Consider the following 15611-nt stretch of genomic DNA (forward strand, 5'->3'; position numbering starts at 1 on the left):
CGCCTCACCGCAGTTTGGAGGAAAGAAAAACATTATATTAGCATGCCACACCGCAGTTTGGAGAACATAAACATGCATGCTTTGAGCGATAGATGGGGGTGCTGATTATGCGATATGATTAACCGGATTATCCGGATAATAATGGGCCTTAGTGCCATTTTCAATCACCTCCGCGATATGTTGGGTTTCCAATTATGGTTAGATTGCGTTCTGTGACTCACGGACGAGCTTCATCGCTTTTTGGCATCTCGACATTGGTTTTTTAACAGCGGAAATCATTTGGCATATACGAATACTCTTTCGAGACGTTGAGGACAGAAAGTTAAAGGATACTGGAGTGCCTCAGGAACATTAGAAATTGGCCGCGGTGTCCCACGTTAAAGAAGCCAGAAACGAATGGCTCTATCTCAGTCTGACCACCCATCGCCGAGCACTTGTGTATATATACGACAACCAGTAAAAAGTTGCGTCGTTCGGCAAGCTCTGCCATGTACTATTGGCGGAGCCACCAATGGCACCTCAGTCTCTAGCACAAGACAGGAAGTGGTTCTTGTAAAGGTAGAAGGGGAAGAAGGCCGAGACATTGCTTTGTCGCATTCTTTTGACGATGTTGGTCGTTATAATATATGCAGGACAATGTCTTAGAGCTGATGATATTTGATGCGATGCACGATCCGGTGTCTCTGAGATCAGTTGCAGAACAACATGTGTTTGGGCAAATCAAAGATGTCAAGCTTTTGAAACTCCCGAGACGAGCGAACAACTTACAAAGTGTGCATATGGAAACGGATGAGGACGTCTCTGTAGATTGTCTGGCTTGCCTCTCAGACTCGGGATATCTCACTTTTGTGTCATTTCAATACGATGTGCGGGAGGATGCGTTGATTCCTGACTACAGCTCAGGGAGATTCGTTCGAGTTTCTGAGGTTAGTGTCTTTGCTATGCGAACGTTTCCTTGGTTTCGAATATACGATGTACTCTCCAGAAAGGCCACCACTTAGTGGTGCGGAAATTGAACCATGGCGTTGTAGCTGCCTTATGTTTGATTTGCGGAGCAATGTACTATCCCTAATGTTCCTATGCGTATCCGCAGGTTTCTATAGCCCCACCCGGATTGGACTACAAAGACTTGGGTCATACACTGGCAGTTGACCCTCTGTATGCAAGTCGATTCTCATTCAGCATTCGTCGGGTGAACGATCATTGATTTTATCGCGTTATCGGTAGATCCCGCGCCATTGCTGTGACTGCCTTTGAGGGCATATTACGTGTATGGCCAGTGTCAAATGCCGCAGCTACCATTGTATCCAATGAGGAGGTGCAGTACTAAACCCCGTTGCCATCGTACATTATTGCTTATGACTGTTGCTTCTAGTGCGCGACGTTGCACGAAGAAGGAATCCTGTGGCAGATAGCATTCTTATACCCTCCGGAAAATGAATCTGATCTCGTGCAGTTTGTCGTTGCGAAAAACATGTAAGAGGTTACTGTTACAACTTGGAGGGATGGATGCAAGATTCTGAACAATTTGCAACCCAGAGATGGAAATCTAACAATTGTGGTTTACGAATATCGACGGAACCAGCCGCTTGAGGAAATGAAAAGGTGGGCTCCGCACGTGATCACACAAGGTGAATTCGTTCTCTCTCTCTCTCTACATTTCTGGGATTCTGTCTTGACATAAGCTTCCAACGGTCAGATGTGGTTCCGTTGCACATGTTTGCTCTGTCTGAAATTCCCGGAAGTTTCATACTAATTACGGTTGGAATGTTACAGCCGTTTCTGATGAATTGGCACTTTATTTATTCTTGTCTAATTGTTGAAAGGACGGTGACATGCATTTTGTGCGTGCTGCAGATGATCGCTTGGAAGTGCTAGAGCTACCTCCGCTACGAAGCTCATCTGAAAGACCAGGTAGCCTTGGGCATGGCCACCTTATGGCCCACCTTGATTCACCATCAGGCTAATGATCGTCCACTGGTTGTGTAGAGCGGCAAGTTGTGGTTGCAGCCAGCATATCCCCAGCCCGCGATTGCTTGAGCGCAGAAAAACAATCACTGCGCCAGTCATTGCACCAAACTTTGTATTTGGCAACCGAACAGAAGCACCTTTTCCGCATGCAGGTTACAGCGGAGCCCATGGCTGTCACTTATCAGTACCTCACAGAAACGAAGACAAGTGCCAGGGCGCTCGCGGTGCTTCATTCGGACGCGCACGTGGAGTACAATGCTCTTTTTGGAGACTTCTGCGACGGAGAGATCATGACGGTACTGATGAAGCAACCCTGGACCCATTTCTTTCACTGTGCTTCATATATCTGACACATCCGTGTCATCAGGTGGACGCGAACATGGTGATTACTACCGAAATGCCTATTCGCAATTGGGCTCCTGTTCTGGACTTCAACCTTGCGGATCTGCACCGTGAAGGGCATGACACGATAGTCCTCACTAGCGGAGCCGGAGCCCATGGGAGTGTGCGAGAGATACGGAACGGAATCGGTGTGACGGTTCATGCGTCGGAGCGCGACACCATACATGGGTTGGTACCCAGCGTCCATGAGTCGTCTGTGTGTGAATTAACATATTTGTGGCGGGCGTCAATTAGGGCTAACGGACTCTGGAGCTTGAAACGCCGAGTAGAAGACGATTCTGATGCGTTCCTCGTGTTGTCATTTGTACATGAGACACGAATAATGTCTTTGGAAGGTCGCTGCCTGCTGACCAACGTTGCATCTCTGATGTGTTTGCTGACCTGTCAATACTAGGGGCGGAACTGGAAGATGTCGGAACCGAAAACCACGGCTTCGACACGACTGTGAGCACGATTAAAGCCGCTTCCCTAAATTATCCCGGCCTTTATGTTCAAATCCACCCAGAGGCTGTGAAAGTGGCGGAACTAGGGTCCGGAAAAGACATTGGTGGAAAATGGATGGCTCCACCTGGCGACAATATAGCGCTGGGTGCCGTCTCGGATGATCTAGTGGTTGTCTGCCTCGCGCGGACGAATACGATCGTTCTTTTACAGGTTACCATGGATGAGGATCGGTGGGTGGAGGATTCCGTTTCCAACTGTCAACTCGCGTATATCAGCTCATCTAATAGTGATAGGAAGGAAGTACGGTTCAATGAAATGGGACAACGAAAGCTAGACACGACCCCCTCTTGCTTGTACTGCCCTTCATCAGCCGTTCAACGTTTATGCAGGTGCATCTCTCCTTCGCTCGTCTTTTCTAAGCTTTGATATCTAATCAATCAATATTGTAGAGAGAAATCGACAGGTCCGCTCTTCATGGTAGGAACCTTCGAACCGTCGCTGCTCATTTTATCACTGTGTGAAGCGACACCGTTGGCACAGTTACACAAACATACATTGGGTAGGTTGCCTTTATTACTTTAACAAAGTTACATGATTAAACTGACCGACTGGTCCAGTCGCCACTATGACCTCGGAAAGCATCAGTATCCCGCATTCGTTTGCCGTATTGATGTCCAACAGTGGTATCCGTCTGTTAGCAGGTTGGGAATATGGTTGACCGTAAAACACAGTAACACACAATGTTCATGAGAGCGAAAGTCTAACTGTCCAAATGTACCGTCAGGTCTCCGTGACGGAAAAATCGCCGCATTTCGCTGGACATGGCAGGAAGGTAGTGCAAGTCTCAAGTACTCTTTGTTCGACAATCATGAAAGAAAAGTCTGCTGATTAGAATTATCAGGCCGGCCCCCAATATTGACTTCCCCGGATATGCTCCGAGTTGGTTTCTTTCCTGTAGAACTTGTGTCGCATCCCCAGGAAGACCATGTAATCGCTTTTACGGACAGAGCGTGGAAAGTATTCTTATCGGGCAATGAAATAGGAATGACAGGAATATCATTTCCTCGTGTGAGTGATGTCCCTAGAGCGCTGGCAAAAAAACATGCACTTATTGTCGTACAGGTTCTGCATGCCACGCCCTTCGCGTACGCAGGAGTATCAGACGGATACATGGTTATTGCCAAGCAAACTATGCATTTTATTGAGCTGGATGAGGATAAGCGAGCCAATATGCGATCACTCAACATTGGAGAGGTTCTGTCCTTTCAGTTGCTCATGGCGACGTGGTGTCTTTCTAAATCTCACTGTTAATAGGCACCGCGGCGGATTTTGTTCGATGCCGTGACCCGCAAGGTTTTGGTTGCTACAACTGTCCGCCATGGAGGGGAGGTTGGGTCAGAGTTGCGGGTTATGGATCCCATGAGGTACTCTCTAAGTCACTTACTCGGCATTATGTAACATTAGCTCAAAAAAGTGCTTTAGTGGAAGATGCTACCTCAAAGAGTCTTTGCAAACAGACGAGAAAATTTATGCGTTGAAGGGTTCGTTGATTGCGGGGATGCCGTTTGTAAGTCACTCATGATAATGTTTTTCGGGATCTGGAATGTAGTTTGGAATGTCAAGGAGGGCAAGCGTTACATTTGCGTCGGAACATGGGGATACCGGGCCACAACAAGTTCCGAAGCGCAAGGGAGAGTTCTTGTATATAATCTGAAAGCATATGAGAAAAGAGAAAAGCCAGCTTGTCCACAGGTATGTTGAAAATTCCACGAGCGTTTGTTCTGGTATAGTGTTTGAATGCATGGTCGCACTCCAGGAATCGAGAAAGCCGGTGATGTACAAAATGAAACAGTTGGGAGAGATGATTTTGGATGGGCCTGTACAGTCGATTTGTCCATTTCTTGGCAGGTGAGAAACATATGAACGGATATGATAAATCGGATAGATGCTGATCATCCTGCTTTCTCCTCTATCTTTTTGTAGCTATTTATTGGCTGCTGCTGGGGACACTTTCTATCAGCTGAAGATTGATGCGCATACTCGCAAGTAAGGCAATTTACCCTCATTGCGATTCGCCTGCTTGATTAACTTCTAATGCCAATTACGACTGCTCTTAGACTAGTCATCCGAGCTCAATTACCCCTCAGATGGCCGATACAATGTATAGACGTCCATGGCACAAGGGTTATAGTGGGTGGACAGAAGGAGTCGGTATCTTTCTATAGCTATAATGTCCAGACGAAGACATTTGAGTTTCTGAAAAGGTGAGTTGCTGCCGAGATGGGATGGCTTTCGATTGCAGTCTAATATCTTTCCGCAGCGACCGATATGGGCGACCAACTGCTGCCTGCCTTGCGATTGATGACACCACGGCGGTTGCGACGGACAAGTGTGGAAATATTGTGGGATTTTCCGCTGGCGACTGTGGGTTCTACCGATTCGGTGGAGATCCATAGCATAAGTAACGTAATTGGTGATTTAGACACCGGCTTGGAACGAACGTTAGATACCACTTTTTCGTTTCACTTGGGCGAAGCCGTGATGCGGTTGCAACTCGGTTCCATCGTGCAACAGGCAATAACAGAAGAAGACCCCAACCGTACAAAGGACGAGAAATCAACGTTGTCGCATTGGTACAGCTCGGAAGGATTCCTCCGCGGGGGCTGGGGTCCACCAGCAGACTCGGTCGCAGCCATTGCAACATCGTCTGAGGCAGGACATACAGGTGGAGATCGCAGGAAGCACATGGATGGATTTGCGGGACCCAGAGTCATCTACGGGTGTTCACTGTTGGGTAGTTTATTCGCCATTTTGAAGATAACCGCGGAGCTGTACGAGCGGCTTATAGTTTTACAGGAAGTTATGGCGGTGCATGAAAAAACACGGCCTTTATTGGGTCAGTCAAAGGCTATGCGTGATTTCCTTGTAATATTATCCCTCATAGAGCGTTTGTTTTGCAGGAAACGACCACGCTAGGTATCGCTCTGAAAGTCTCCAGATTAAATTTCGTGGTAGTATCGACGGCGAACTCCTCTCCCAATTTCCATCTCTGGATGCGGAGACGAAGACGGACATTGTTAAACAGTGGAATGACGGGTGGACGGTAGTACGGCCGCTGGCTGCCGAGCTACGTGGCAATGTCACGGTCGAGGATCTAGCTCGGCTCATCAAAATGCTCGATGAGCAATGTTTTTAGTTGTTTTTTTTGATAGTTATTTTTGTAGTGACATCCTGGAACTGATTGAAATTACGGTGTGTGCATTTGCACCAGCCTATTGCCATTCTCAAATTGTCTCATTATTCTGTATACAAGAGGTACAACGCTTCAACTATGTTACAATAAAGGCCAGTCCGCAAATCCTTGGGAAAGCAAATGATATCCTGACTTGGCCCCCCAAACTCTGATGTAAAAAAACATTCCAGCCAGGGATTCTATACACGATACACTAGCGCGAAAAGCACGCCCACCAATACCCACAATCACATCAAAGAGAACAATTCCACTAGCAGGTCCCTCCTTTCCGTCGAACGAACCCACTCCTTGAAAGAATCCCTCCCCTTCAACTTGCCAATATTTTCCCGCACATAACCGAGACATGCCAATTTCAGCTCCCCGCTCGCGCTGGAGTAGACATCAGCTAGCTCCAGCACTTCTAATGCAACATCGAGATTCATATCCTTCTCCAAGATAATCGCACCAACATAGTTGTGTAACCCAGGAAGCTGGTATCTGTCGGCGAGACGTATCAGTTCTGAACGCGCGGTTAGGTCAGTTGGTGGTGACACAAGACGACCGGTATAGAGAAATTCAAGCATCGCCCGGACCGCAAATGCTGAGAAATCGCGGATCTCAACCACAGAAGGCTGAGAGAAATCTGAACCCCCAGCCTCACGGAGACCAGAAGAGAACATGGCGGCAAAGTAATCTGATCGGGAGGCCAGGATCGCACGATGGGCTGGTATCACCGTTTGTGGATGACTGGCGCTAGGGAGGGTTGGAAGGGAAGCAGTTGAAGATGTGGTTGAAGAGGGCCGGTGCATGGTGAGCTTAAGTTTGACGGCCTGCTCCTCAAGTTCTGTACGCGAGTCATCGGTAGGACTCGGAACAATTTCCTCTGGGTAAGGAGTCTCGGGTGATTCGGTGGCTGACTCGTCATCCTCATCCATGTTTGCAGAGCTTTCCTCTTCTGTTTTTACGGCTGGTTTCATGTTTTCATATGTGTCTTCCACCTCTTCCTTTCCTTCGTCCACCTCATTATAATCTCCATCGTCTTCGCGCTCCTGTTGTTGAAGGACAACAAACTTCACATCTGCCAGTCGCCAGTTGAAGAGAAGGCCACCTGAACTTGGAACAATCTTGGCCTGTGCGTCCAATAATCCGACCAGCTCCGCACGCTGTTGCCATACGACTTCGGCATGAACCACCAGCGTTCCGTCCGCAGTTGCTGCCTCTGCCAATCTGTTAAGAGGGAACAAAGCCGCCCACCCCCAACTTCTCGGATGACTGAATCCTTTGCCAAATCCTTCCTGGCCACTGGGTTCTCGTTCTTTGACAACTACAGGTGTTCGGCTGTCTCTTCTCATGACCGATAGCCGAAAGGAACTTATGGGGCGTGACCAACTATCGCCATGAGTTTTCTCGTGCTCTGTTTTAACAACATCTTTTTTTGGTAATGCATTAGCCTCAGTACCACAACAAACTGCAAAAGCACTGAGAAAAATACCAAGAAATAGCCCCATATGTGTATCCCTTGTTTGCCCATGTCCTTCCGGATATAGAGAGAGTTCCCATGTACATGACGATGGACCAAACACTGGAGATGTTATTTTGTTCGTTTGGCGACGAAAGTTTGGGATGGCCCACGTCAGCGTTGCTTGTATTTCTTGAAGCATTCCGTCAACCCGGAAGCCAAGCACCAAGAGTAAAGGACCAAAGACGGGCTAGCAAATGTTATTGTAGCCTCCACACCAGCTTGCAATCGCCTCTTTCCCTACTCGTCGCTGTCCTTGGTGAATGCTTATCGTCCGTCGCAAGCCCAAATCTCGTTGGGTTCTTTTCCGTTCAAAAAGCTCAAAACAAAACTCCACAAGAATTGCTCATCACACAGGCGGTGTAGCTGGTGGCGGTGCAGTGGCACAGTCACAGATGTATAGATCTACTTGATCGCTTCAAGTTTCCATCGCTGAGGAAATCAGTTTAGGCGATGGCATCCACCAACGGAATTAGTGACGATACAACGACCCTTGCCCAGCAGGCTCGACTGGCATCCCTGGCGTTACAGTCAGCGTCCAAGAAACATAAAAGTGCTGCTTTAAAGCGCATACATGATCTTTTGGCGGAGCGAAAGGATGCTGTTCTGGAGGCGAACAAGCGGGATCTCGAGGTAGGCTAGCTGGTAACTTTATAATAGCAAGACATGTCACAAGCTTACATTTGAGCTTTGAAGAACGCAAAAAAGGAGGTAGACGCGGGACGGCTGTCCTCCTCTTTGTATAAGCGCCTAGATCTCTCTGGCGGAAACGGCGACAAATATGCAGGATTGCTCCAAGGAGTTTTGGACGTGGAGCAATTACCTGATCCCACAGGTACCGTATGACTGCTCTGGTACTTTGGCATATTGCTGTGAAATATGCTAACGTCGGCCCTTCTTTCAATGTTAGGGCAAGTCACACTTGCCACTCGTCTGGACAACGACCTCGAACTCTATCGGGTGAGCTGCCCGGTGGGGGTTCTGCTCATAATATTTGAGGCTAGACCAGAGGTTGTGGTCCAAATCTCTTGCTTGGCGATAAAGTCGGGTAATGCCGTGATCCTGAAGGGGGGAAAGGAAGCCGCGCACTCGAATCAGGAGCTCTTCAAAATTTTGCAGGATGCGTTAGCAAGTCTCCCAGAGGAATTGTCTATACCTCCAACGGCGGTGCAACTTGTGTCAACTAGAGATGAAATTGCCACATTATTGAAGCTCGATCCTTACATTGACCTGGTGATCCCAAGAGGATCGAAGCAGTTGGTTCAGTACGTGCAAGAATCAACAAGGTAGAGCTGTAACAGTTGGCCAAACTGTCCCATACTTGACTAAATCCCCGTTCCATAGGATTCCTGTCCTCGGTCATGCCGACGGCTTGTGCTCTGTTTACGTGGACGAAGATGCAGATGAGGAGAAAGCCGTATCTGTGGTTGTCGACTCCAAAGTCAATTATCCTGCAGCCTGTAACGCTACCGAGACACTTTTAATCCATTTCCATGCCCTCCCCCGTGTTTTCCCCGCCATTGCTCGCGGCCTCATCTCAAAGGGTGTGCAGCTCCGCCTGGATGAGCGATCACAGGCCACATTGACTGCGGCTGGCGTAGAGTCTGGACAATTGACCACTGCACGGGAAGAAGATTTTCAAACCGAGTTTCTTGACTTGATAATTGTGGTGAAAACTGTGGACTCTCTTCAGGAGGCTATTGCACATATCAACAAATTCGGGTCCCATCACACCGATGCTATCGTGACAGAAAATGAGGCAAACGCGGAGGAATTCATGAGCAAGGTTGATGCTGCCGGGGTGTATTGGAACGCATCTACAAGATTCGCTGACGGGTTCCGATATGGATTTGGTGCCGAGATTGGTGTAAGTATAGTATACCAAAACGTGTCTTGCCTTGCAATATGGGCTCACCATGGTTGGTTCTCCCAGGTGAGCACAAACAAGACCCACGCACGAGGACCAGTTGGACTGGAGGGACTTGTAATTTACAAATATCGATTGTACGGCAAGGGGCATACCGCGGGATCTTATGGCGAGGGAAAGAAACAGTATCTCCACGAGCCGATCCCGCTGGAGACCGTCAAAGATCGTTTCATTAAATAGAAACCCATGAATCTAGTTCTACATGATCAATATCTGTACCGAGCATATGTCACCCATCCAATTTTCAGTGAAGCATTTGTCTAAAACAATTAGTTAGTTAAATCGTTCTGATATATAACAATCAATTTGCAGATTGTACACATATTTGATTATTTTTTTTTGAGCCAAGTGGCTAGATCATTTCAAGTACATAGTAAGGACTTTTTCATTTCGCTTAAACATTGAAGAGAACTAAAAAGTAAACCAAGAAAATGCGACTACTGGGCTATGAACATCATGTTTAACTATCATAGCAAATGTTGAAGGTTTAAAAGTACAATCATTGGTACTGGGAAGCTATTGTTAGTCTTAGCTTTAGTGGTAGTGGTACCATTACCATTATAGTGTCGGCCTTTGACTTTGTGACTCGCACCATGGATATTGGATGGCAGGTCCCAAATGGGGTTTTCAGACAGTTTGTAAAAGAAAAAGGGAAGACATATCGTATTTGTTGATCTTCACACCTCTCAGGTTGTCCTGCAAAGGGAAGTAAGTGATCGTAAGTGCGAGTGTCATCAAACGCAATGCCCCACGTCGTCCAATTCTTGTTTAGGATGGGGTCCTATACCCCGTAGCTTTGAAAGCCATCTTCATTACCTACAAAGAGGCCTTTTTGACCTTGGGGCCAAGTTTACTTTTGTCTCTGGTTTCCTTCGGTATATGGATGTGGGTAACGCAGCCCGAAACGTGCGACATCTGGTTCTTACCGTACCAGACTTCGAATGGGATTTTGCCGTTGAGGGCGGAGTGAGATGTACCGGCTTTCTGGGGTTTCTCCTCGGATTCGTTAGCACACTCTGTTTCGGAATCGGGTGTAGGTCATCTTCAACCTGATTTCTGTAGGTCAGCTTCTTCTCGAGCGCGTGCTGTGGGTTCTTTGATTGATTGGGGGCTGGGCAAGGTGATTTCAGAGTCTTCTTCTTGCTCTTGCTCTTGCCGTCGACCTAGGACTGTCTATTCTAGCAGGTTAGAACGAGGACTGTAAGTATTACTCCATCTGTTTTTAATGCACTATATGGGTTGATGAGGTAATCCGATCTTTGCTGTGGCACGTTGAGGATGCGTGACTAAGCCGATTGCTGTTGCCATAGCAACTGGCTAACCAACCTGGTCTGAACTGGGGCTTCAAATTGGTCATTTCAACTTGGTCATAATAATGTCGGTTACTGTGAACTGGAAAGGAAAGCGCTTCGATGTGCCCTTCCGGGAAGAGGCTGCAGACGCAGCGCGTGAAGGCTACGATTGGACACGACGAGTGACATTGGGAGATTTATTGGAAAAGTGTTCTCGAGCATCCCGAGTTCCCAGGGAAAACATCAAGCTGTTGCATAGTGGAGGTGGGGTTTGTGTGTTTCTGTTGTCTCAAAAAAGCCATGGAAGAATATGTGGGAAGGAGCACGTCAAGGTCGTCTGTTGTTGAAATCGCTGTTGTTTCGCTTTCGCGACCAGGAGGTCCCTTTGCAGAGGAACTCGAAGAAGCATCCGGGTCTTGGTGGCAGTCATTTGCGAAAACTTGGGAAGACTGGGTGCGCGGGCCAAGCGACGAGGAATGGATGGGCTGTTTTGGTAGGGGAGGGAAGAACCTTCAAAGAATTGGCGTTTGGTGCTGACCTGAGTTCCTCCTCTTTCTGCAACATAGCTATAATGAAGGATCCCGCCGCATCTCTATCCGATTATGGGATCCGCCAAGGCTCAAAGATTATGATGATCGGTGATAAAACAGTATGCTTCTTTTTCTCTTGGACGTGGACCAAAATTTCCATCCTGACAGTTGCGTATATCGCGGCAGCTCCCTCCAGAACCTTCACATCCCTCTCGCACGCGTAATCAGCAGCCTAGACAGCAACCTACTCGTGACACATCGGCTCCAGTGGATACGAAAGCATCAGAAGAGGCGTCCCTGATCGATCGACTGGAATCACATCTTGCAGATACCCGTAATACTGTTCTCCCGATCGTTGAGGATTACACAGACAAAGCCAGTAGGTACATAGATGAAGCCATTCCGCCAAGCGACCCACCCAAATCCCTCCGAGACTTGTATGCCAAAGCATCTGAATTGCTATTGCAAAGTCTTTTGAAGCTCGATGGTGTTACATGTCCCCCAGACTTTGAGAATGCGCGCGCAAAGAGGAAAGAGGCAGTCCGGTTTGTACAGAGCCATTTAGATAGGATTGATGGACTCAAAGAACGAGTAAATCTGGCTGCCAAACCAAATGGATCGCTTTGAGGTATATAGATGTGGGCCTTTGGTGCGAGGCGCCTCACTGGCACCGCTTGTAGCATTGTGTATATTAACTTGCACCAGAGATGGATAGTAATCGCAACCAAATTCATTTATATAAGAAATAGGACAATTGTGCAACTCCCAGGATACACCAAGGTTTGAACATTTACACAGATGACATGAAGAAACGAAATACAGTACATTTGTCGTGTGCCGCTGTCATACGTTGATCTGATGTCGTACTCTTGCATATTCATAGCATATCAAATCGGCCCACGATGTTCTCTCAAAGAATTACTCTTCCTTCTCGATCACAGATTTATCGATCCTTTTGACTTGAACTCTCTTGCGCTCATCTTGGGTCGGAACGATCCGTCCAGTCCAAGCAACCCACCCGGCTCGTCGCAGCATCCATTCTCCTGCGGAAAAGTTAAAGGCACCATTGGTTAAAAACGTTTCCTTGAATTGCGACATTATACACTACCCTGAAGAATACTCAGCACGATGCCGATCCACATACTCATACCGAATATGGCCATTTTAAACTCGACGCTCTCTCTTGGATCTCTAATAACATCAAGCACCAAACCTGTGCCAATGTAAATTATACGCATCAACCCCACGCCGTATATCGCCATGACATGCCGAATCGCCCAGATGGCGTGTGGCCTCTCGCTCCCAAGTGATGGGATGGCAAGCGCTTTGGTGTAGGCGAACCATCCTGTGAGCATGACCCAGAGAGCATTGAACGCGAGCGCAGCATCAGAATTTTGCAACCAGCCTTTGATCGAATAGTCCCAGTGCTTGGGAGCGTATGTGACAGGTGCTTTGTCAAGACAGTTCATATAGAACGACGTAGCACATATAATCAGGGCGCATATTAGCTGCAGCCGGCCCCGAATGCGATGAGAGCGGGAACGGATTCTAGCCGTTGGCAGCGGTTGAGTGAGCTGCATCATTGCAATGACCGACCAGGCCACGCCCGGGAGGATGTGAAGGATATACATTAGGAACCATTGAGTAAAGTAGCGTTCCTGCGATACCAGACCAGTGTGGTCCACTTGATGCACCAAGCGCGGAAGTGTCCATTGAACCACTTGCAGATATTGGCTTGCCCACTGTTTGTCGATCACCGTGATGACGGGGTAAGTTATTTCAAGAATGGCAAGGCCTACATACAGGCAGGTATACAGGGCGATTGGAGGGGCGGGAGTCAAATTGAGAGCACCCATCACCAACATGGTCAATTGAGTAAAACAAACAACGACGTTTCATATATTTCTCGACCAAATCCTTCTTTCCAAATGCAAAAGCTGCCATAGCATTGCATGTCCGATTCAATTGTAGATATGGAGGGAAAAGACGAGGCTCAAGCCCTTCCATGTGAAAAAGGTCAACTCGTCCTGCTCAGCCTGTGTGCAGGCCAAACATCTCCCAAACCAGAAAAAGGGCAGCGGGTCGTTCGTTTGTTTCATTTGGAGGCTCTGCCAATGTTTTTTGACCCTCAGGATCACATCCCCCGTTCCGAATGCATGTTTGCCTTCAGCAGTTCTTTTTGTTTACCCAAACTGCAGCCATAAACGACACAAAAAAGAAACTCGGCGAGTATTGCAAAACGGTTTTGGCAAAAGAAACCGCTGGCTGGCCACAGGCGACGCGCACAAAAGGAAACGCTGGTTGGGGCCTGGGGGGCGAGTTCCTATTTGGGTTTATCAGCGCTTTTCTCGCTCCGCTTTTTGTGATTTGATCTCCCCAAAAGCTTTTTCAAGGCTCGCTTCGACATTATCCCACTTGCACGAACCACAATACTTGAACACCCCTACGGCGAAACCACTTTAAAGAAAGACATGGAGTATGACACTCCCGCTCAACGGTGAGTTGTTACAGAATGGCTGTTTGTGGAATATTTCTACTTGCCAGTGTCTGCGAGCTTCCGGCCGGACCTGTGCCATTAGCGCAGACACACTGCGAACAAATGGAGGGTTGGAATCCGTCTACTATTGCTATAGTTAAAAGTCAATGGCCGGGCATGTGTGAATCCCTTTGCTGACCTCTAGCTGACTGTGAACGTGCATTGACAGACGCCTAGCCAGGCAAGTGTCGAATGAGATCGATGAGCTGTTGAAACGGGAGCGGGCGGAGCAATTGGCAATAAAAGGTCCCAAAATACTACTCCTCGGGTCTGCCGATTCTGGGAAAACCACGGTGCTCAAGCAAATCAAAATCCTCCATGGGAATGGGTTTCCGGATAAAGAGCGTCAAGCGTTCCGCCGGAAAATCCTGGCCAATATCATCGACTCGATGAGAGCGCTAGTCAATGCACTAAGTGCCTTGGGTGTGCCCCTAGGAGAACCTAACAACCAGGTAATTCCCAGCATAAGGACTCTACATGATCTCGTTTGTTCCTTTCCTAACATCTGTTTGGTATGGGCAGCTACACATTAAAACATTCCAGAAAGCGGCTGGGGCTCAGAATGGGGAGAGTCTTGAGGAGGATGTTATCGGAGCAATCAAGGAACTATGGGCTGACAGAGGCATCCAGCAATGCTACGCAAGATCAAATGAGTTTTTCATACAAGATACCGCAGACTAGTAAGTTGAAAATACAGCACAATTCCCGCTTTTGCCCAGGGATGTAACGTGTTCGCTGTTACAGTTTCCTAAATGACATTGCCAAGTTTACGGACCCATCTTTTATTCCGTCTGATGAAGGTGACAATGCAAATGCTGACTTGAATTTATTATACATCTTGATTTTCTAATGGCCTCTTTCAGATATCTTGCACACTCGGTTCCGTACAACGGAAATTAGCGAAACCTGCTTCAACATTGACAAATTGACCTACCGAATTTATGACGTCGGCGGACAGCGCTCTGACCGACTGTTCTGGGCACCATACTTTGAGGATCAAGTGCACGCAATCCTTTTCATCACATCATTAGCTGCATATGACCAGATGCTGGTTGAGGACAGGACAGTAAACAGGATGTTGGATGCACTGGTGCTATTTGAAACGATCACAAATAACCCGTTGCTGAAGAAAGTGAGCATCATGCTCTTTCTGAACAAAATGGATCTGTTTGAAAGGAAGCTCAAGTACAGCCCAGTGAAGAAATTCTTTCCAGATTATGAAGGTTCGTAGTAAGCTGGCACCAGAAGCTTGCACGGAAATTAAAGGATTTGATCATGCAGGCTCCAATGACCTCAAATCGGCGGGGAGATACTTTAAAACAAAGTTCCATGCCCAGAACAAGACGCCCGAGAAGAAGATATATACGCATTTCACCACCAGTACAGATACGAAACACATGAAGGTTATCATATCTGCCGTGCGGTATGTATCAGTTCAAATTCTGGTTGCAGGCATCACAAGCTAACACTCGTGTATCTTCTCAATGACAGAGATATTGTCACACGCCTTTCACTGCAAGCCTCTGGTTACCTGTGATCTCCTCCATCTCGTCCAAACCCAACCCCACTCATCTCCGCATTTTTGTTTTTTTTTTTTCAATTGGACTAGAGTAATCCCTTCAGCTCATATGGTTTGATATAAAGTGTGCTTATAGAGAGACATAATTAGACCACTTTTATATATGCTATTTGGGGTCCCAAAAAGAATAGTCAATTTACACGCAGTCTTTGTTTCCAAACTTTTTGTTTAAATATTCA

General features: G+C 47.4%; 6 protein-coding genes across 7 annotated transcripts; 4 read left to right on the top strand and 2 right to left on the bottom strand.

The window, feature by feature from the left end:
* The first annotated feature begins 218 nt into the window (after positions 1–218).
* On the top strand, positions 219–6223 carry SPPG_08681 (uncharacterized protein). Its single transcript, XM_016756834.1, has 27 exons — positions 219–558; positions 633–926; positions 1094–1158; positions 1228–1318; positions 1376–1476; positions 1540–1631; positions 1700–1761; positions 1827–1914; positions 1990–2267; positions 2339–2541; positions 2608–2708; positions 2768–3047; positions 3111–3206; positions 3267–3376; positions 3435–3518; positions 3602–3649; positions 3719–3885; positions 3940–4071; positions 4132–4241; positions 4300–4358; positions 4427–4569; positions 4634–4725; positions 4801–4863; positions 4935–5081; positions 5138–5241; positions 5300–5713; positions 5778–6223. Exons 1-27 carry the CDS (start codon positions 397–399, stop codon positions 6011–6013), a joined length of 3822 nt encoding a protein of 1273 aa, XP_016603967.1. The 5' UTR covers positions 219–396; the 3' UTR covers positions 6014–6223.
* On the bottom strand, positions 6091–7901 carry SPPG_08682 (uncharacterized protein). The gene is made up of 2 exons (XM_016756835.1): positions 7542–7901; positions 6091–7478 (listed from the first exon to the last, which is right to left on the bottom strand). The coding sequence occupies exons 1-2, from the start codon at positions 7708–7710 to the stop codon at positions 6298–6300; spliced, it is 1350 nt and encodes a 449-aa protein (XP_016603968.1). The 5' UTR covers positions 7711–7901; the 3' UTR covers positions 6091–6297.
* A 105-nt stretch (positions 7902–8006) lies between these two features.
* Positions 8007–9675, top strand: SPPG_08683 (glutamate-5-semialdehyde dehydrogenase; the record flags this gene model as incomplete). Its single annotated transcript, XM_016756836.1, has 5 exons — positions 8007–8201; positions 8265–8403; positions 8479–8854; positions 8913–9435; positions 9502–9675. Exons 1-5 carry the CDS (start codon positions 8022–8024, stop codon positions 9673–9675), a joined length of 1392 nt encoding a protein of 463 aa, XP_016603969.1. The 5' UTR covers positions 8007–8021.
* A 1176-nt stretch (positions 9676–10851) lies between these two features.
* Positions 10852–12169, top strand: SPPG_08684 (the record flags this gene model as incomplete). Of its 2 annotated transcripts, XM_016756838.1 has the most annotated exons (4): positions 10871–11051; positions 11164–11280; positions 11354–11436; positions 11504–11944. In XM_016756838.1, the coding sequence occupies 4 exons, from the start codon at positions 10871–10873 to the stop codon at positions 11942–11944; spliced, it is 822 nt and encodes a 273-aa protein (XP_016603971.1). The 2 variants fall into 2 exon arrangements, with proteins under 2 accessions (XP_016603970.1, XP_016603971.1); XM_016756837.1 differs by lacking the exon at positions 11164–11280 and having other exon boundaries at positions 10852–11051; positions 11504–12169.
* A 66-nt stretch (positions 12170–12235) lies between these two features.
* Positions 12236–13182, bottom strand: SPPG_08685 (uncharacterized protein; the record flags this gene model as incomplete). The annotated part of the gene is made up of 2 exons (XM_016756839.1): positions 12236–12360; positions 12426–13182. The coding sequence occupies 2 exons, from the start codon at positions 13180–13182 to the stop codon at positions 12236–12238; spliced, it is 882 nt and encodes a 293-aa protein (XP_016603972.1).
* Positions 13183–13490: 308 nt separating this feature from the next.
* SPPG_08686 (uncharacterized protein) lies at positions 13491–15577 on the top strand. Its single transcript, XM_016756840.1, has 7 exons — positions 13491–13814; positions 14023–14305; positions 14376–14533; positions 14598–14653; positions 14717–15076; positions 15135–15276; positions 15345–15577. Exons 1-7 carry the CDS (start codon positions 13789–13791, stop codon positions 15388–15390), a joined length of 1071 nt encoding a protein of 356 aa, XP_016603973.1. The 5' UTR covers positions 13491–13788; the 3' UTR covers positions 15391–15577.
* The last annotated feature ends 34 nt before the right edge of the window (positions 15578–15611 follow it).

This window comes from Spizellomyces punctatus (genome assembly GCF_000182565.1).
Source record: "Spizellomyces punctatus DAOM BR117 chromosome Unknown supercont1.24, whole genome shotgun sequence".
Taxonomy (NCBI): domain Eukaryota; kingdom Fungi; phylum Chytridiomycota; class Chytridiomycetes; order Spizellomycetales; family Spizellomycetaceae; genus Spizellomyces; species Spizellomyces punctatus.